Source organism: Plecotus auritus (genome assembly GCF_963455305.1).
Source record: "Plecotus auritus genome assembly, chromosome: 8".
Lineage (NCBI taxonomy): Eukaryota > Metazoa > Chordata > Mammalia > Chiroptera > Vespertilionidae > Plecotus > Plecotus auritus.
The window spans coordinates 32189542-32210041 of NC_137782.1; the positions used below are offsets into that span (position 1 = coordinate 32189542).

A 20500-nucleotide genomic window follows, 5' to 3' on the forward strand; every position below is an offset into this window, starting at 1 on the left:
GGTAGATTAAATGAAGCAGAGGATCGAATCAGTGATTTAGAAAGTGAGGTGGCAGAAAACACCCATTAGAACAGCAAAAAAGAAAAAATACATTTTTAAAAATGAGGATAGAATAATATTTAACTTGGTATCATTTGTATCATAGGGGTACCAGAAGTAGAAAAGAAAGAGCAAGGAATTGAAAACCTATTTAAAGAAATAATGACAGAAAACTTCTCTACCTATCAAAGGAAATAGATGTATAAGTCCAGGAAACAGAGAGAGTCCCATGCAAGATGAAGCCAAACGAGCTCACACCAAGACACATCATAATTAAAATGGTAACGGTTGCCCTGGCCAGTGTGGCTCCGTGCTTGGAGCATCAACCCATGCATTGGAATGTCATGGATTAAATTCCTGGTCAGGGCACATGCCTAGGTTACTAGTTCGATCCCCAGTTTGTGTGCGTATGGCACCATTTGATGTGTCTCTCTTACCATTGCTATTTCTCTCTCTCTCTCCCTTTGTCCCACTCTAAAAATCAATTTTTAAAAAATGGCAAAGGTTAAAGACAAGGATCTTAAAAGCAGCAAGAGAAAAACAATGTTACCTACATGGGGGCTCCCCTAAGACTGTCAGCTGATTTGTCAACAGAAAATGTGCAGGCCAGAAGGGATTGGCATGAAATATTCAAAGAAGGAACTTACAACTAAGATTACTCTGCCCAGCAAAGCTATCATTTAGAATTAAAAGAGAGATAAAGATTTTCCCAGACAAGAAAAAGCTAAAGGAGTTCATCAGCATCAAACCAGTATTACAGAAATGTTGGAGGAGGAGGAGAAAGGGGCAGGGGGCGGGGAAAGAGGAGTTAAAAGAGGAATCAAAAATATAAATAATAAAATACAATAATTACATATCTGTCAGCAATTACTTTAGATGTAAATGAAAGCATTTAATCAAAAGACATAAGGTGGCTGAATGGATAAAAAAAAACACACCTTACATATGCTGTGTACAAGAGATTCACTTCAGATGACATACACAGACTGAAAGTAAAGGAATGGAAAAAAGATATTTCATGAAAATGGAAAAAAACAAAACAAAAAACTTGGGGTAGCAATACTTATACCAGACAAAATAGACTTTAAAACAAAGACTATATAACAAGATACAAAGAGGGACTCAGCAATTTCACTTCTTGGTATTTATCTGAAGAAACCCAAAACACTAATATGAAAAGATATATGCACCCACATGTTCATTGCAACATTATTTACAATAGCCAAGATATGTAAGCAAACTAAGTATCCATCAGTAGATGAATGGATAAAGAAGTGGTACAGCCGGAACCGGTTTGGCTCAGTGGATAGAGCGTCGGCCTGCGGACTCAAGGGTCCCAGGTTCGATTCCGGTCAAGGGCATGTACCTGGGTTGCGGGCACGTCCCCAGTGGGGGGTGTGCAGGAGGCAGCTGATCGATGTCTCTCTCTCATCGATGTTTCTAACTCTCTATCCCTCTCTCTTCCTCTCTGTAAGAAAATGAATAAAATATGTTAAAAAAAAAAAAAAAAAAAGAAGTGGTACATACATACAATGGAGTATGACTCGGCCACACAAAAGAATGAAATCTTGCCATCTAGCTGATCGATGTTTCTCTCTCATCGATGTTTCTGGCTCTCTATCCCTCTCCCTTCCTCTCTGTAAAATATCAATAAAATATATTAAAAATAAATAAATAAAATAAAATAAAATACAGAAAAACTTCCTGAAAGAAAAAAAAAGAAAAGAAATCTTGCCATCTGCAACTATGTGGATGGACCTAGAGGTATTGTGCTGAGGGAAATAAGTCAGACAGAGAAAGACAAATGCCATATGATTTCACTTATATGTGGACTCAGAAAAACAAAATAAATGACCAAACAAAAAGAAAATCAAACTCAAATACAGAGAACATTTTAATGGTTGCCAGGTGGGAAGCGGGTTGAGGGCTGGGTGAAAAAGGTAAGGAGTTAAGAAATACAAATTGATAGTTACAAAGTAGTCATAGGGATGTACAGTACAGTATAGGGAATATAGTCAATATCAGGGTGATCACTTCATAAGTTATATATTTAATTACTGTGTTGTACACCTGAATCTAATATGATACTGTATGTCAACTGTAATTGAAAAATAAAAATTTATTTAAAATAAACAAATGATGACATTAAGATAAGAAGCTTGCAAAATGTCACATCACTCTAATAAGGGACAAAGCCGGAACACAACCCAGACATACCTAATTTTAGATCCTGTCTAGTTTGTCTTCTACTTCCTTTGGTTTTTTTTACATTATAATTTGGTGCCTCGTGTAAAAATAAATATTTAATAGCAAAATGTTATTAATTAGCAGGAGAGCACTAATAGTAAAACGTTACTAATTAGTCTAGGAAATCCCACTATTTCTCTGTTCATTCCTTTCCTAGGAAGAGACTCTGCACAAGTCAGCCAGCAGCAGCAGTGTGTCTCCCTCCTTCCTTGAAGATCCCTTACTGGAGGCTGTGTCCACAAGGAAGAGTAAGTATTTGTGGCACAAAGAACTAGCATCAGATACCTTAAAAAACACGCTTCTCCTCGAGTAGGGGATCCCAGAGTGCCTTGTAATTATTTGGGGTATAAAGAACTAAGCCTGGAACTTCACTAGTCCAAAACAGAAATATTCAATTATATTCCTAGAGTGACATTATAAGGTAAGGCTAAACTAATAACAGGTCTCAGGTTTTTAACTTAGATCAGTCACCTTTAGGTTTACAGATAACAGTTGTAGGAAATAAGTCAGTTGTCTGTGTGTGTGTGTGTGTGTGTGTGTGTTTTGTTTTGTTTTATTTATTTGTTTCAGAGAGTAAGGGAGAGGGATAGAGAGTTAGAAACATCGATCAGCTGCCTCTTGCACACCCCTTACTGGGGATGTGCCCGCAACCAAGGTACAAGCCCTTGACTGGAATCAAACCTGGGACCCTTCAGTCTGCAGGCCGATGCTCTATCCACTGAGCCAAACCGGTCAGGGCTGTGTGTATTTTTTATATTAATTACCTCTTTGTCTGAATTTAAGCAAGCAGTCCAATAATCACACTTGTTATTACCCTCCACACACATATACACATATTCCATATCTATATATTCATACCCACAGGACATGTGTAAATAGTAAAAGCAATTTATAACTTTAGAATAGAAAGTGAAGTGACTTCTAAATGCTTTTATTATGTTTTTATTTATAAGATTTTATAAAGGAATAAAACTTTTATATTAAGAAGATTCTGGGGAGATGGTGGGAGTCGGTAGTACCAGACAACAGTTGCTCTGGCAGACTTTGCTCTGTTTTGGAACTCTGGAGTCTGTTGAAGGCTTTCAACTTCCAGGGGAAGACTTGGATAGTAAATTGTGGTTAATTCTAGTCAGCTATTAGCATAGAACCAGCTACTCAACCCCGACCCCCAGCCCCTGGCAGACAGTGTGTACTGCTTCGGAGCAGCTTGCACAAAGCTTGCGTTAGCCAGGGTGGACCAAAAGGACCCTGTCACCAAATGCTATGCCCTGATTGCTGCCTCTGACTCCAGAGGTGGGCAGCCATTGTTGCATTTCTGCTAGCTACCCTCTGCTCCAGCTCAAGGGACTTCCAAAGCTTTTAAAGGCTGGCACCCCCCTTCTTTCATTTTTGTATTTTTTCCCCCTTTGAGAGCCAGACATTATACATTAGGACACTCAAAAGCAACTACATATCAGGGAAAATTAGAGAGTGACTATGCATGCCTAGAAAGGAACACTAGAATTTTGTTCATGTCACCCTGTAAAGTACATGATCGTTTAACCACTATGCTGGCTGTATATCTGACACTAACACAGAATAATATTGAAAAATAAAAACGTTTCTTAATTTTGGTTTGATTTGGGAGACTTTTAGATATACAAAATGCATATTTTACATGCTTTGTTGAATAATGCCTGAAACTCTTTAATTGCAAAATTCCGTGGAAAACAACATGAGGGCATTTGTATGTACAAATTTGAGACTGTACTTATATTGCGTTTCTAGGTAGGAATTTGAGTGAATATTTTTTGCTTTCTCCTTGCAATTTCTGTAGCAAGTTTATCTTGCAAAGGTTCTTCTATAACAATCCTCATAGTAAGAAAATTCATTTTAATTTGGTTAATTCGTTTCTTTAGCACCTCCGAAATTCTTGCCCATATCATCAACGCCCCAGCCAGAGAGACGGCAGCCTCCCCAGAGACGGCATTCCATTGAAAAGGAAACGCCCACTAACGTGAGACAGTTTCTGCCACCGTCTAAGCAGAGCTCCCGGTCTCTTGTAAGTAACTAAAACACTGCATAGTAACTGCAGGGCCAGGTAGAACACCTAGAATCATTAGCTTTCTTGAGATGATGATTAGGAGAAAAAACTTCCAAAGGTTAAAATGAACTTTAAATAACCTTGTTTTTAATACCTAAAGAAAACCAACCCTAACAGCATCTTAAATGAAAGGTGGTCATTCGTTGTTCATTTAAAGTACCTTTTTGCCCCCCAGAAGACATCAGTGATAGAAAGTATGAATTATTAAAGAAATGTTTTCTTCCTTTCAAACGGTATTGATCTACTAAAAAATTGTTAAAACTAATAATAAAATCAACAAACTTTAGCTACAGTAGACTAATTTATTATGCAGAAATACCAGGAGAAAATTGTGATTCATTGAAAGCCATTATTCACGTTTCCAAGTATATTTTGGAGCCGAAGCTGCTGTTTGGACTGGTTGACAGTTGTTGCTGTTTTCCAGAGACTTGGATTCATGTAGTGGCCACTCGTTTCTCAGAACAGTGGGATGTGGGACACAAGGCCCTGCCAGGAAGAATAGATCACCAGCCAAAGGAGGTCTGCAGAGATTCTTTCGTAGTCCCACTTAACTTCAGAAATGTGTGCAGGCAAGATGCAAGGCTTCAGTCAGTAGTTCTACTGGCAACCTAACATCTCATGTTTTTTTCAGATACTCATGAATAAACTGGAATATGCTTAGTCCATATTTTTAGGCTTGATGTATCACTCCAAGTAGAGGAATAGAGTATGGTTAGTGTGAAGATACTAAGGTTGAACAGAGCTTACAGTGTTGAAATTTAATCAGTCATCTCTGCTCCCGAACGATATAATTAGAGAATGAATGATTTTATGGTAATTCTTGGCAGGATTCCTCTTAGTCACCAAAACACTAATATTTGATTAAATATAGCAGGAAAACAGAACTCTAACTAGACAGGTTCAAACTTTTAAAATCTGAAGACTTTTGTTAATGTGAACAAGTTATTGCTTTAAAATATAGAGTTACTGTCACAACTTAAAAATACGTACGAGGGTGTCCTTAGTGATTATTTTTTACAAGTCTGATAATTAGGCGATTCTTCTGTTCACGTGGCTTTTCCTAGAAGCCAGTTTATCGTGTAGGTGTGTCCCTGCCTTGTGATCATATCATATGACATCACTGTTGAAGTTAGACTTAAATTTTAAAATTATCAATCAACGATCAGATCAACTACGAAGGAGTTTCAGGTAGCAATAACAGCTTTGCCAAGAAAGGCTATCAGTCCCCATCAAGAGCCCATGAAGTATACGTCCTGGCAAAGGGGACCTCTCCAAGTGTGGTTGGTCGGGCTTTGAGTTGGGTTTTTCTGTGGGGAAAAGAGCAAAGTAAAACCAGTCTGCAGTCACTAAGAAGGGTCTCAGTGAAAGGCATCGCATTGGCTATTCAGGCTCCACACAGAACTGCACTCCCTCCAAGAACCTCTGCGCACCAGCTGAGACAAAACAACATCCTGGTCAAGTAATGACTTTTCTTGCTGGTAGCTTATCTCAGGAAATCCATCAAATCGCACTTCTGTGTGTAGTACCCTCCAGCTTGATAAGTATTGCTTTTAAAGTATGCTCATTGAAAATCTTAGCTATATTTTAGAAACAGAATCATTTTGTATTTCTAACCCCTTTACTGAAAATGGCAGAAATGTCTTTGTTGTTACTCTCTTATTTTTATTGTATCCCCTTCCCTTCCCTTAGGATGTTTTAATACGTAATTTTTTTTGTCCAACATTTGGTCAAATGATTGAAGGTGATTGCCCATCTGAATGAAAGGCTACTTGTCATAAGGACCTTCCCCAGGGGAGCCACACTCCCACACTCTCTCCGGCACAGCAGCAGTTGCCCTGTCCTGCATCCCAGCGAGCCTGGTTTAGGAAACTCAGTGTTCACCAGACAACATGTTAGCAAATTTGAAGTTCAGGTCTTTGCTGTATAAACTTTGAGATTCTTTAGGATTGACTTCATGATTTGATTGCTGACTTATACGTGTGGGTGCAGATGTTGGTGTGGACACATGCATGGAATCTACCATTAACATCCTTTGTGGTGTTTTTGTTTTGTTCTGTTTTTCTTTCATGCTCTGTAATCACTATTTGTAGGTCACTCATGTTCAGCATTATTTTCTCCTTTTCTTTTCCCCCTGCCATTTTCTTTTCCCTTATCTGTTGTTCAGGTTCCTAGGATAACCAGTGTATGGCCATGGACGCCTTTCCGACCACTTTTTTCTACCATACAAACAGCTTCTCTGCTCAGCTCTCATCCTTTTGAAGCAGCCATGTTTGGGGTAGCAGGGGCTATGTATTATCTATGTGAGAGAGCTCTTACCAGCAGGTGGAAATCCTCAAAGGTTGGCCTCTTTCTGCTGGTTCTGGGAATTATTTTGCTCTATCTCTGACAACGATACCTGAACTCCTGCACTCTGCAAGAATTAACAGCTTAGATGGGCACTTTGCTTCTGATCATTGATTTCAATCATTTGTAGGATGCATAGAGCACACCATGATCTCAGTTAAGAGGAAAATAACTTTGAAAGGACAACAAACTCAAAATGCAGCATCAGATTCAAGGGACCTGTGAGTGTTTGTCTCTTGGAGTGACCCAATTTTATAGCAGGAGGAATGCTGCCCCCGTCTCCAGGGGCAGGGGCCCCCTGAGAGCCTGTGCTTTCACCCCAGGGCCTCGCTGCCATCTGAGGAGACTCTGCCTCCCACAGAGCCCTGTCACTACCTGTGTCCCACGCTCCCTGCCCTGCACTTCCAGGGCAGTGTGCCCATCACAGTCTCCCCTGAGCTCAGGCTCCTCTCTTCCCCAGCACTGTTCATACAGCTGTGTTGTGATGGTCAGGGATCTTGCATTTTATTATTGTTTTTGAGGTTTTCATACAGAGTGTATTTTTTTTTTAAGAAAATACAATAATTTCCAAACCCCAGTGAAATGGAAAGCCTGGGACCTCGTGAGGCTCCCCCACCCATTGTGACGCTGCTGCTGACAGTGTTGGTGGCAGCCTTGCCTGTTGCACTGACCAAGGCCCCTTATTTCCTAAACACGCCTTGACTGAACCAGTGAGCCAGCAGCTGGTTTCTTTGTGATTCTTTTTTTTTTTTTCTGTTTTTTTTTTTTTTTTTTATATTTTATTGATTTTCTACAGAGAGGAAGGGAGAGGGATAGAGTTAGAAACATCTATGAGATAGAAACATCCATCAGCTGCCTCCTGCACACCTCCTACTGGGGATGCGCCCACAACCAAGGCACATGCCCTTGACCGGAATCGAACCTGGGACCCTTGAGTCCGCAGGCCGACGCTCTAGCCACTGAGCCAAACCGGCCAGGGCTCTTTGAGATTCTTTATTACCCTTGATTTAGAAAGGAAACTGCGAATGTGAATGAGAAACAACAAATCCCTTTCCCTGTTTGTCATGAAATGTAAGATAAATCTCTGACCTTTTCCCTGTTTTCAGATCTGCCATTTGGGCAGTATGGTTAAGTACAGGAATGACATTTTAACTCCTGTCACTCCTTCTGCTATTGAAGATCTGTCAACATTTTTTTTTTTTTAATTAACCAAGTGGGCAAAGTTTGGTGATTGCCCTGCTCCTCTAAGGATTCATGGTCTTTTTTTTTTTTATTATTGATTTTTCACAGAGAGGAAGGGAGAGGAATAGAGAGTTAGAAACATCGATGAGAGGGAAACATCGATCAGCTGCCTCCTGCACACCTCCTACTGGGGATGTGCCTGCAACCAAGGTACATGCCCTTGACTGAAATCGAACCTGGGACCTTTCAGTCTGCAGGCAGACGCTCTATCCAATGAGCCAAACCGGTTAGGGCAAAATCTGTCAACATTTTTATTTTTATTATTCATCCTCCCTAAACAGATATATATATATGTGTGTGTATACTAAATCCACATATTACTTTAGGCAAAGAATTCACTTAGCATTTTAAAGTTAAACTTGAAAAAAGAGCAATTAAACTTAGTAGTTGCTATTTTTATTTAGTTTAAAAACTCAAAAAATTATCATTTTGGACAATTTTTAAATATCTGCTACTTATTAGGAAGTTTTTTATAATTAAGAACATGATATATTCCCATTTTTCTATTCCCATTTTTCTCTGTAACTCAGTAACCAGATTATACATTTTGCTAATTTCTGTGCTGCCTAACTCTGACCTGTTTTTTGTTTTGTTTGTTTTTAAATATATTTTTATTGATTTCAGAGAGGAAGGGAGAGGGAGAGAGAGATAGAAACATCAATGATGAGAAAGAATCATTGATCGGCTGCTTCCTGTATGCCACCTATTGGGGCTGCAACCCAGGTATGTACCCTGACCTGAAATTGAACCATGATCTCCTGTTTCAAAGGTCAATGCTCAACTACTGAGCCTCACTGGCGGGGCTCTGACCTATTTTGAATGGTAAAAATAACCAAAATCTTCAACAAAAACGTTGTGACGTACATAAAAGTAAATTCTAAAGGCACATCTGCTTCTATAACATAATGTAATCATTATTAAAACACTTTAAGATTCAGCTTCCCTTTCCTAAATTTGAGAGTCATTTTGAAGTACAAAGAAACTGGAGAATTAGAGTTGTGCTGATCTAGTCTGTATAGTCCATGTCCCACCATGAAAATGAGCTTAGTGCTTGCTGTAGGAGTGACCGAGCCACTGTCACCGTGGGGAAAGTGCTCTTTATGTTTAGAACATTAGTATCTCAACTATCTCAGCAAGATCTGTTAAGGTTTAATTTGGCTTGGGGGATGTTGAATCAATATTTTTTAGCCATTAAAAAAGTGAAAAGTATTCTAGTAACGCTTTATTATTTTCTTTCATGTTGCATTAAAGTTTTGTTGTCCTTGGGAAAGCACCAGAATTAAAACATTAGCATTTGTCCTGATGGAAATTATCTTACTAAAGGTTAATCTACTTGAAATTTTTTAAAAGAAAAGAAACACAAATAAAAAAATCCACAATTTCTTATTATTTCCTTGTGAAGTACTGGATTTGCATGTGGTTCAAAGCAGTAGGTTGAAAGTATGCTTGACTAAGCCCTTATGTGACTTAAGACTGGGGAGAGAGCAGTACAGGTTGTCAGGTTTATTGCATGTGCAAGTGAACCCTTGCAGAGAAAAAGGATCCTGTCTACCAGAAATATTGACCAGCCCAGGCATCCAAGTTTAAAGTTAATTAAATTGGCACTATTTGCCATCTTTCTAGCAGGCACAACAATAAATCTCAGTAGAGATTATATAGTTATTTGCTAGATTTATACATTATTTTGTTCCAAGTCAACAGTTTTGTCACAGAGTTAGCTATTAGAAGATGTACTGCAGTCACACGTATAACTGATGAATGAAAATTACCACAGGATAAGTTCCATGAAGTATGTTCAAAGCTCAGAAAAGCTGTCATTCAGATGTGTGCAGCCAACAGTACGTACCTAGTGCAGCTTAAGGTCCTAACCTTCACTGAGTCAGTGCCTTGTCCCATTTGACACTACGCTTTTCTCAGGGTGGAGCAAAACAGAGTAGATATTGAACATGCCTATTTAATCTTATTATCTTTGAAAGCTTTTCCCATTGAAAGGGAAAATTATGTGATGGTGATTTTTTAACAAGTATTTTAGTCATTTAGAGTAAATGACATAATCTCTGAACAATCTATCTTCCCAGCCTCCAGATTCAAAGTTCTTCATCTTAAAAATTCAATTGCAGGATTTTTTCCAAAACACAATTAAGCAAATTTAACCTTCCTTAGTTAGCTTGAACAGAGGCGATTTGGTATTGACTGTTAGTAAGAATCAGTAGTTCTTCAAACTACCTTTTTTTTAGTAAATGCTAATGTTTGTCAAGTTTGCAACCTAGATTTGTTTTTGTTTTTCTCTGATTGAAAGACAGAACTGAATGTTAAACTGCATTCATGGTCATGTGCTTTCTCATTTAGCTTGTTTGATTCCAGAATGCCTGTGACCAGTGCTATTGTGTGTGTGGGAGTGAATTATAATGTGTTTGTACTGAGAATACTAAGTTTCAGTGTCATTACACCACAATGGCCCTTGTGAGGCCTGGCAGGGTGCGAATGCACAAGACTGTTCTGTCTTTCTATTAGATCCACCAATCAAGAGCAGGCCGGATGGGGAGCAGATGGGTGTGAGGCTCTTTATTCAGTGGGATCAGTTACATCAACATCTTCCTCAGCTGTTTTTGGGGAAACTATTAACATAAGACAGTCAACATAAATATTTATTGTGAAATTATTCTGATTTTTCCCCACATCTTTCCAGTGCTGACTGTGCATTCAGTAGTTGTTTAAAAGTCATAATAGAAATCTGGAGAACAGTGGAGCAGTAGAGATTGCCTTTTGGCTGTAAACTGCACCAATGTTCCAGCTCCACTCACGCCATTAGGGTTTTTCACGGTGTGCTGATGTAACTTACCACTATGCTTCTCAGTATAAATTACTAACCACCTTCTTTTGGCTATTCTGGGTACCACAAACCAGTTTTTAAAATAGTACCAATGTTTTTTATTTGCTATTTATCTATTAGCATATAGTATCAACACAACACTAAAGAATGTCTCTGCATAGTCATATGAGATAACTGACATAAATTTAGTTTAGAATAACAAATATTTTTTTCCAAGATTTCACAGCATAGATACATAGCGAGGGGCTTTCATTTTTTTTTAAACTTCAGTAAGCTACAGTGTTTCACACGGTCCCCAGACGTTTTCTGCCATCTGTTATCTTGGTATAATTAGAAATTTTGTGGTACCCAGAGTAAGCCAGCTCTGTTCCAGTGTTCACTGGGACCTCTTTTCTTCTCAGAAGCTACTAACCAGGTGTCTGATCTGGAGGGAAATTTTGCAAAGCCAGAAAAGGGGGTGGGAGTTTCTTATTCATGTGGAATTTTGAATTTCAGGAGGAATTCTGCTACCCAGTGGAATGCCTAGCTCTTACTGTGGAGGAGGTGATGCATATTCGTCAGGTCCTGGTGAAGGCAGAGCTGGAAAAATACCAACAATATAAAGATGTCTACACTGCCCTGAAAAAAGGAAAGGTAGAGCTGTTTCAAGTCTATTGATGAGCAGGGGTAGCAGAATGGTCAGTCACAGGCATGGTCTCCTGAGAGAGTTGTCTGCTAGCCAGATGGTGCAGGACTTTTAGGGGATTTTAGGAGGTAAGAGGCTTATTCTCCAGAAGTCAATTCCTATTCTGCCTTGCTCACCAAAGTGAATATTTTCTCCCTTAGAAATCAAAACCTCTGGAAGTTTAAAACAACCATAATAAATAATGGTATGCCTTCATAAAACCATGTCTGCATGTAGTCATTATACTGGAGAGACTTTGTTAGAACCTTCTTCCAATTGCTTCCATGATGGTCAACTCTAGGGAGCTGTGGCCTTTTACTACCTTTTAACAGTAGAATAAGATTAAATATGGAGCCATGTTATAATTATCACAGAGCCAAACATAAAAACAGGGTTTGTGAATTCTCCTCTTCCTTCTGTGTACTAAACTTCCCCAGTGTATAAATATAAAATGCATTTAACCATATAAATTAGGAAATTAACTATTGTCGATGTTTGTTTGTTTGTTTTCTCCTTTTACACTTGTATTTTTTAGCTTTGCTTTTGTTGCCGAACCAGGAGATTTTCCTTCTTCACCTGGTCTTATACCTGTCAGTTCTGTAAGAGGTAAGGTTTTTGTAATTGATGACAGTAGTCAAAGAAATACCAGTTAACTTCATTGTTTCATTATTTTTTTACATAGGAACAACATTAAAAATAATCTGTCATCACATTGTGCTTTGTTTATGGGTTAGGAATACTGATTTCTTCAAAAGAGTGGATCAAACAATTATTTAGTGTTAGACCTTGAAAATGTTTCTCTGCACTTATTTCTTTTGCATAACCAAGATCATTCTAATAATAGTGTGTCATGTTTGAACAGGAAAAAAATAGGTATGATTGTCATATGACCCTTGGATAGAAAAATAAGAAAATTCCAGATGTAAGTTGATCCTTTTATAGGAAACAGTGTAAGAGTTAAGTTTTACAGATTGATGATCTTTTTGGCAATCCACAGTTGTATCAATTTGTTATATTCTGATAGAAGAACCAGAGAGTCCTTGCAATTTATTGTAGAAATTGACAACATGCATCCATTGGCTTCTCTAACTCTCCTGTCGCATCTGTGGCATCACGCTAAGTAATACTTTTGATTTTGTATGCAGGCCCGTGTGCTCACAGTGTTGCAAAAAGGTAAGCTATGCTTGGTGACATCATAACGTAATAGTAATTTTAATAGACTGCCTTTTTAACAGTACTGCTCATTCTCAGTTTTGTTTGGGATAATAGATGCGGCTGCCATCCAAGCCATACTCTACTCTTCCGATCTTTTCATTGGGACCTTCTGCCTCACAAAGAGGGGAAAGTAGTGTGAGGCCAGAAAAGCCCCCCACCAGCCACCAGCGGCCTCTTCGGAGCATTGCCAGGTGAGCGAGAGGCCTGGATCTTCAGAGCATTCTTGGGAAAAGAAGAATGCTCCTTTTGAGGACTGTGGTGATGTGGCAGGCTTTTGGCTCCAGAGGGTTTGGGTGGGTGGGTGGGTGGGTTGGTTGGTTGGTTGGTTGATTTTAATATAGTTTTGAGTTGCACACAAATCTCCAAAACTTCCGAAAGGTAACTTGTCGATAGTGGTTAGCTACTTGAAGGATACTTTACTCGCATAGTTTATTTTTATTTCTATTTAAAAATAATTACTTTTTTCCATATTGTATTTTTTAAATGTATCTTTATTATTGAAAGTATTACAGCCATCCCCCCTTTGCCCCTTTATTGACCCCCTCCCCCCACTGCTGTCTGCATACATGGACTATGCATATATGCATATAAGTTCTTTGGTTGATCTCTTCCCTCCCTCCCCTCTTCCCTCTGAGAATCCCCAGTCCACTGCATGCTTCCATGTCTCTGGACCTCTTTTGTTCGTCAGATTATTTTGTTCATTAGAGTCCACATATAAGCAAGGTCATGTGTTACTTGTCTTTCTCTGACTGGCTTCTTTCATTTAGCATAATACTCTCCAGGTTCCTCCATGCTGTTTCAAAGGTTAAGAGATTCTTCTTTTTTACAGCTGTATAGTATTCCACTGTGTAAATGTACCACAGCTTTTTTTATCCATTCATCTATTGATGGGCACTCGGACTACTTTCAGATCTTAGCTATTATAAGTAGCATTGCTATAAACATAGGAGTGCATATATGCTTTCTGATTGGTATTGTGGGATTCTTAGGATATATTCCTAGAAGTGGGATCACTGGGTCAAATGGCAGTTCCATTTTTATTTTTTTTATTTATTTTTTTATTTTTTAAATATATTTTATTGATTTTTTACAGAGAGGAAGAGAGAGGGATAGAAAGTTAGAAACATCGATGAGAGAGAAACATCGATCAGCTGCCTCCTGCACGCCCCCTACTGGGGATGTGCCCGCAACCCAGGTACATGCCCTTGACCGGAATCAAACCCGGGACCCTTCAGTCCGCAGGCCGACGCTCTATCCACTGAGCCACACCGGTTTCGGCGGCAGTTACATTTTTAATTTTTTGAGGTAACTCCACACTGTTTTCCAGTCTGCATTCCCACCAGCAGTGTACTAGGGTTCCTTTTTCTCCACATCCTTGCCAATGCTTGTTGTTTGTTGATTTATTGATGGTAGCCTTTCTGGCAGGTGTAAGGTGGTATCTCATTGTCATTTTAATTTCTCTCTGATGATTAGTGACATTGAGAATTTCTTCATATGTCTCTTGGCCATTTGTATGTCCTCTTCGGAGAAGTGTCTATTTAGTCCTTTGCCCATTTTTTTATTGGATTGTTTACCTTCCTTTTGTTGAGTTGTATGAGAACTTCATATATTTTGGAGATTAACCCCTTATTAGATGTATCATTGGCAAATATGTTCTCCCATTCAGTGTGTTCCCTTTAGTGTGTCCTTTGAAAGTCATCTTTAGATCTGCCCTTACTTTCAATGGCGTTGAAAACGTGCATGTAACAGTTTAATCTTTCTTTCCTTCTTTAGTTTGAAAGAAAATCTGTTTAACCCTACGTTTATAATGGTCTGCAATTTAGTTTCCTATTGTAAAGGCAGAAATGAAGCTTTATGCCAAGAGCTGGCAATTTAAAAGAAAAAAAAAAAAAGTTGCCTGAGTATCAATCCCTTTGCATTTGATGCAGAGTAAGAGTAAGGTTAGTGTTGGTTCTTAAGGAAGGTGGAGGAGGTCAGGCCAGCTTTATAGTCTAGCCACCACGACTAAATCAAGCCACAATTTGGTACCTAAGCTCTCAAACTAAAATTTATTTATTTTGTCTGCTAGTTCAATTTGTTCATTAAAGTCCACATTGGGTGAGATCATATGGTACTTGTCTTTCTCTGAGTGGCTAATTTCACTTAGTATAATGTTCTTTAGCTCCATTCATGCTGTCACAAAGAGTAAAATTTTCTTCCTTTTCAAGGCAGAGTAGTAATCCACTGTGTAAATATAGCATAGCTTTTTCATCCACTCATCTACTGATGAGCACTTGGACTGCTTCCAAATCTTTCTTGGCTATTATAAATAACTATGCAGTGAACATAGGAGTATATATTCTTTCAAATTAGAGTTTCGAGTTTCTTCGGATAAATTCCCAAAAGAGGAATCACTGGGTCATAAGGCAGTTCCATTTTTAATGTTTTGAGGAAACTTCATACTGCTTTCCACAATGCACCAATCTGCATTCCCACCAACAGTGCACAAGGATTCCCTTTTCTCCACATCCTGGCCAATCAGTATTATCCTATCTAATAAAGAGGGAGTAATTAACAGTCACACCCTCACAAAGATGGCGGCTCCCAGAGCCAATAAGGAGGGAATATGCTAATTGACTGCCACACCCTCAAAGATGGCGGCACTCACAGCCACAAGATGGCAGCGCCCAGTCCCCTCAGCCCCGCTGGGGCAGCAGGCACGCCCCCAGGCAGGTCTGGCCACTTCGCGCGCCTGCCTCCAGAGTCCCCCAGTCCCCTCAGCCCCCCAGCCACCCAGGGCCAGCCTGAGGCGCAGGCAAGCCTCAGATGGCAGCTGCCCAGCCTCCCGAGGCTCAGGTAACCAGGGCCGGCCAAGGCTTGCACTGTCGGCAGTGGCAGCAGCAGAGGTGTGATGGGGGCGTCGCCTTCCCCTGATCGCCAGGTCGCCTCCCGCCCCTGAGGGCTCCCGGACTGTGAGAGGGGGCAGGCCGGGGTGAGGGACCCCCCTCCAGTGCATGAATTTTCAAGCACCGGGCCTCTAGTTTCTTAATAAAACATGTTTCCTGGTTTCTTTCCCTCCCTTTATCCTCTCTGCCCAGCTCCGCCCCACCCTGGCCTTCACTGCCATATTGTCTGTGTTCATGGGTTATGCATATATGTATATACGTTATTTGATTAATCTCTTCCCACCCCCCACTTCCCTCTGAGATCTGTCAGTCTGTTCTATGCTTCCATGTCTCTGGACCTACTTGTTCACCAGTTTATTTTGTTCATTAGATTCCACATATAAGTGAGATGATGTGATTTTATTTTTTTTAGTATTTTGAACCTTTTCTCCAATTAGAAATTCTTTGCAAGAACATGACATGACAGCCCTAGCCGGTTTGGCTTAGTGGATAGAGCGTCGGCCTGCGGACTAAAGGGTCCCAGGTTTGATTCCAGCCAAGGGCACATGCCTGGGTTTCGGGCTCCATCCCCAGTAGGGGGCGAGCAGGAGGCAGCTGATCAATGATTCTCATCATTGATGTTTCTATCTCTCTATCCCTCTCCCTTCCTCTCTAAAATCAATGAAAATATTTTTTAAAAAAAAGAACATGACATGACTAAATCACTCACCATTCTATAATGTTTCTGCAACAAATTTTCTTTTTTTGCACTTATTTTTTTAGTATTGCAGTACAACTATGAGTAATAATTCTGAATCTTTTAAACGTTTTGTTTTATTCGAGGTTCTCAAAATCTAAGTCTGTGGACAAATCAGATGAAGAACTACAGTTTCCCAAAGAGTTAATGGAGGACTGGAGTACTATGGAGGTGTGTGTAGACTGCAAAAAGTTTATTTCGGAAATCATCAGTTCAAGCCGGCGTAGCCTGGTGTTGGCCAACAAAAGAGCCCGATTAAAAAGGAAAACACAGTCTTTCTATATGTCCTCACCAGGCCCCTCAGAGTACTGCCCTTCAGAGAGGACTATCAATGAAATCTGAGCCCTGTGCCTTTCAGTTGCTTTTGTGTTCGGTGTCGGCGTTAGCACGGAGAACACTGAGCTGGACTGTCCTTGCTGTGGGCTTTAGTTAATAGGCTTGATTTGCATTAGATCAGGCTTTTGCTGCATCGCATTGTTCCACAGACTGAATGCTGTGTTCATATCAGTTGATGATATGTGACAGGTCAGCCAATTGCTCGTTTGCACTGAGAGGGCAATAATTTGAAACTTGCTTTTGTGTGTGTGTGTAGATTTGGAGGCCAGAAACTTTTTCCTTAGTTCAGTTCCTTACTGTTCCTCATATAATTTTCTGACTAAGGTAAAAATCTTCTCATGTGAGAAATCAGCCTAACAAAGTTGTCGATGTTAGCACAGTTCTAAGCAGTAAGTCATATTGGCACTTCCACCTGACAGTGTTCCTATCTAATGTACATAGTGATCCGGAGCCCTGCCACTCACCAGATGTCTGGGGGTGGGGCCCCACTATTTATCATCTCACAGCACAAAGCCTAGAAGGATTTGCTCATACTGTCAAACTGATTTTAAATTATTGCTGCTCTGAGATAAAGACTACAGGAGGACTTCATGCCTACATTTTAGTGCAAAACATCTGAATAAGCTGTCCACCCGGTGGATGGCCATTTCCTCTGAGCTGCTGTGTTTGCCCCAGTGCAATGGACCAATGTCTCTTGAGTGACAGGTTTTCATTCCCTATCTTACATGTACTATGGTGACTTGAAGTTTTATATTGGAGATCTAGGAGTTAAAGTTTTGTAGGACAAGAAGACTAAACGTTTGTCAAAAATTAACTATAAAAAGGGTTGTAACAGCATAGGGTGCCAGCTATCGGCCACACTGGGGATGAGCTGGAGCCCATGCATTTTCAACTATATTTTCCATCGCTTTATAGTCTAGCCAACCATGACTAAATTAAGCCACAATTTGGCACCTAAGGTCTCAAACTAAAATTTATTTATTTTTATAAATGAAGTGGAAAAGAAAAAATAAACATTGTCTAGTTCTTTTTAAATTACCAGATAATTAACCTGCTGTTAGTCTTTTTGGATGCTTTTTGCACAAGTTTTCTTTGTAAACAACTGAGCAAGTGGGGTGAGCTTTTGATGAAGGTAGGTTGGAGGACAACATTGTATACCTGAAATTTCTCTTGTTTGGCCCATACCATGGGCTATACTTTATTACTTTGGTATGTTTAGAAATGACCAACCAATCAAATTGCCAGTAATGTTTGGAAAGTCAGTTAATGCACATGCACAATAATTTCCTAAAAGCTGTAAGTCATGTCTGTAGTCAACACTACGACAGCACCATTTAATAAAAGGCATGGCAGTCACACTTCATATCACATCAAAATGTAGTAACATTTCTATATTAAATTAACAGCAATACCTCAAAACTGCTCTGGTAGTAGTTCTTAATGGATTGAAGTTTACAATTTAGTAAATGGCTTAAAATTACTTATGAAATAAATTTTACCAGTTGACTAAAATAATGCATGTTAACAGTTTGTCTGTATTTGCATGTAAAGTGGGCCACCAGAGAACCCTTACTGATTATGCAAATGTTTAAATTATTTTAAAGACTCTTATCTAAGAGCTTTACATGTTATATTGGGTGAATCTCATAAAATTTTCCAAGGGACTATTTGAACTCTACCCCAGATGGTGTGGTGAGAGCCACACTTTTCGAAGGCCCAGGCCTAGGCCTCTAAACGACTACCAGGAGGGGTGCCAGGCAGAGGGAGTGGTATTTGATATGACCTGGGATAGTGTGCCTTTTAATAGAATGACACACTATCCCAGGTTATGTTGTTAGTTAAACATAAGACACCAAACCCCCAAAATGATCATTTCATTCACCAGGCAAATACCTAGCACATCTGAATCTTTGACTTGACTTCTTCATATGGGCGAATTTGGGCATTATGATCACCTCATACCAGAGCATTGCAATGTAAATTCTTCAACAGCATTATTGCATTAAAGAGGTTACATGGATGATATTGTCTGCATGAGACAATTTGCAGAAAGTAGTGTAAGGAAAGAGCACATGATACAGTTAAAATTAGAGAAATCAAATTAGTATCACTTTTTGTTGCCAAAATAATTTCTTGCATTTAATTCTTCCTACCCATGACATGTACCAAACACCTCCACTAAATTAGGTAATTTCCAGAGAGCAATTCACTAACAGCTTGTAGAGTGTGGTCTTACAATCCTTAGGCTGACCTTAGGTCTCTCTTCCTCCTCTTTCTACTAAAATAACATACCTTTACAGTGTTCCTCTTTGTCCTGGTTTCCAGCTCTTTGGCATTTACTTCCGATCCAACAACAATAAAACTGTTGTTGACCAGCTGGTCTCACTTGGAGCCTGATGTGTCTTAGAGTTTGGACACACCCCTGAGCAGCCCTCCCTGCGCACATCCCACTTCTAACTCTCACCCTGACTCCCTCCAGGCTCAAGCACCCACCCGCTGCTTTGGTCCCAGACCTCATGAACTCACCCTGTTGGAAGATCTTTGTTTTCTTCCCCATGGCTTAACTTTCTACCAGTGTCAGAGTAGATAAGAATGCTTGTAAATATTGTAATATATTTATTAATATTTGAAAGGCATTCATTCAGTGCACAATGGAAATTAACTCTCCCAAGACAAGTAAGAATTAAATCAAATAATTGATATGTACATCGACTTAACATTCCTACTCGAGTTTGTCTTAAGCCTTTCAAATTAAACCAGAAGGTTGTTATGTAGAAATGTAAAAAATGATCTTACATTTGAAGAGATTATGTGATTAATACCGTGAACTCATACCATGAATTTTTTAAGGCTTTTATTTTTCTAACTGTATTAATAAATATAGGACTGGATTTTAGGTGTCGCATAGGAGACTTGAACGTTTTAAATTATGTTGCTATTTGCTAAAGCAAAATAGCAGAAAATTTTGTACATGCAAAACTGTGGAAGGGCCATGGAGAAATGTGTATACTGACCGGGCCTGGACCTGGCTTCCTACATGTATGAAAGACAGTGTCGCTGGCGTTCAGGATGACATGGCAGTACTAGAAGTTTTCCATTAAAATCTTTTATTTTAAAATTTATCTGGGGAAAAATAAAATGACTTTCCATCATACCTTCTGTGTTGAGTTCCTGTTGTAAAATGGCGATGTCTTTCGATAACTAGCTGTCAGCAACCACCTAGGCTGTGAAGGCAGATACTTTTATCATCAGCTCCTTATGATCAGTTTGAAAAATACAACCTAACAAGGACCACATTGGAAAAATAAACAGAAATGGAGTCTCTATCCCCTGAGCCAAACTGACTAGGGCTTCTTTATTTTTTTAAATAGAATTCCTCAAGGGATGTATTCCTAAAATGTCCCATGATAAGAAAACTTCTTGTTATTGCACTTCAATGGCTTGAGAAAAAATTGGGAAGATCAAGCCCAAAAATGAACTTTGGAAAGTTATGTTTTAATATTAACTAAGTAGAGAGAGCGCATCATTTAAGGTATTTACATATCTTTAATATTGCATGATACTGAGTTTGATATTCATATACACAAGCTACTCCCTTTTTTCCAGACATATTTTAGGATCTCCTTCCACTGAAGTTTCTCTGTGAGATGTGTATTTATATGTATGCAGCTCATCATCCAAATGTTCACTGAGCCCTGGCCAGTTTGGCTCAGTGGATGGAGCGTCGGCCTGCCGACTGAAGGGTCCCGGGTTCGATTCCGGTCAAGGGCATGTACCTTGGTTGCGGGCACATCCCCAGTGGGGAGTGTGCAGGAGGCAGCTGAATCGATGTTTCTCTCTCATCGATGTTTCTGGCTCTCTATCCTTCTCCCTTCCT

At 39.5% G+C, this 20500-nt stretch overlaps 1 protein-coding gene across 8 annotated transcripts in view; it reads left to right on the top strand.

Annotated features, from left to right (window-relative positions):
* Positions 1-19777, top strand: part of SPIRE1 (spire type actin nucleation factor 1) — a 130463-nt gene extending 110686 nt beyond the window's left edge. For 5 of the 8 annotated variants that reach the window (XM_080686815.1, XM_080686816.1, XM_080686817.1 and 2 more), the window contains 8 exons: positions 2444-2534; positions 4185-4327; positions 6534-6707; positions 11283-11420; positions 11987-12057; positions 12597-12624; positions 12721-12857; positions 16374-19777. In XM_080686815.1, coding sequence (XP_080542941.1) covers positions 2444-2534; positions 4185-4327; positions 6534-6707; positions 11283-11420; positions 11987-12057; positions 12597-12624; positions 12721-12857; positions 16374-16629 — 1038 coding nt within the window. In that variant the 3' untranslated portion in view covers positions 16630-19777. The remainder of the gene's footprint in view (positions 1-2443; positions 2535-4184; positions 4328-6533; positions 6708-11282; positions 11421-11986; positions 12058-12596; positions 12625-12720; positions 12858-16373) is intronic. The other 3 variants (XM_080686820.1, XM_080686821.1, XM_080686822.1) reach the window with 1 other exon arrangement.
* Positions 19778-20500: the final 723 nt, after the last annotated feature.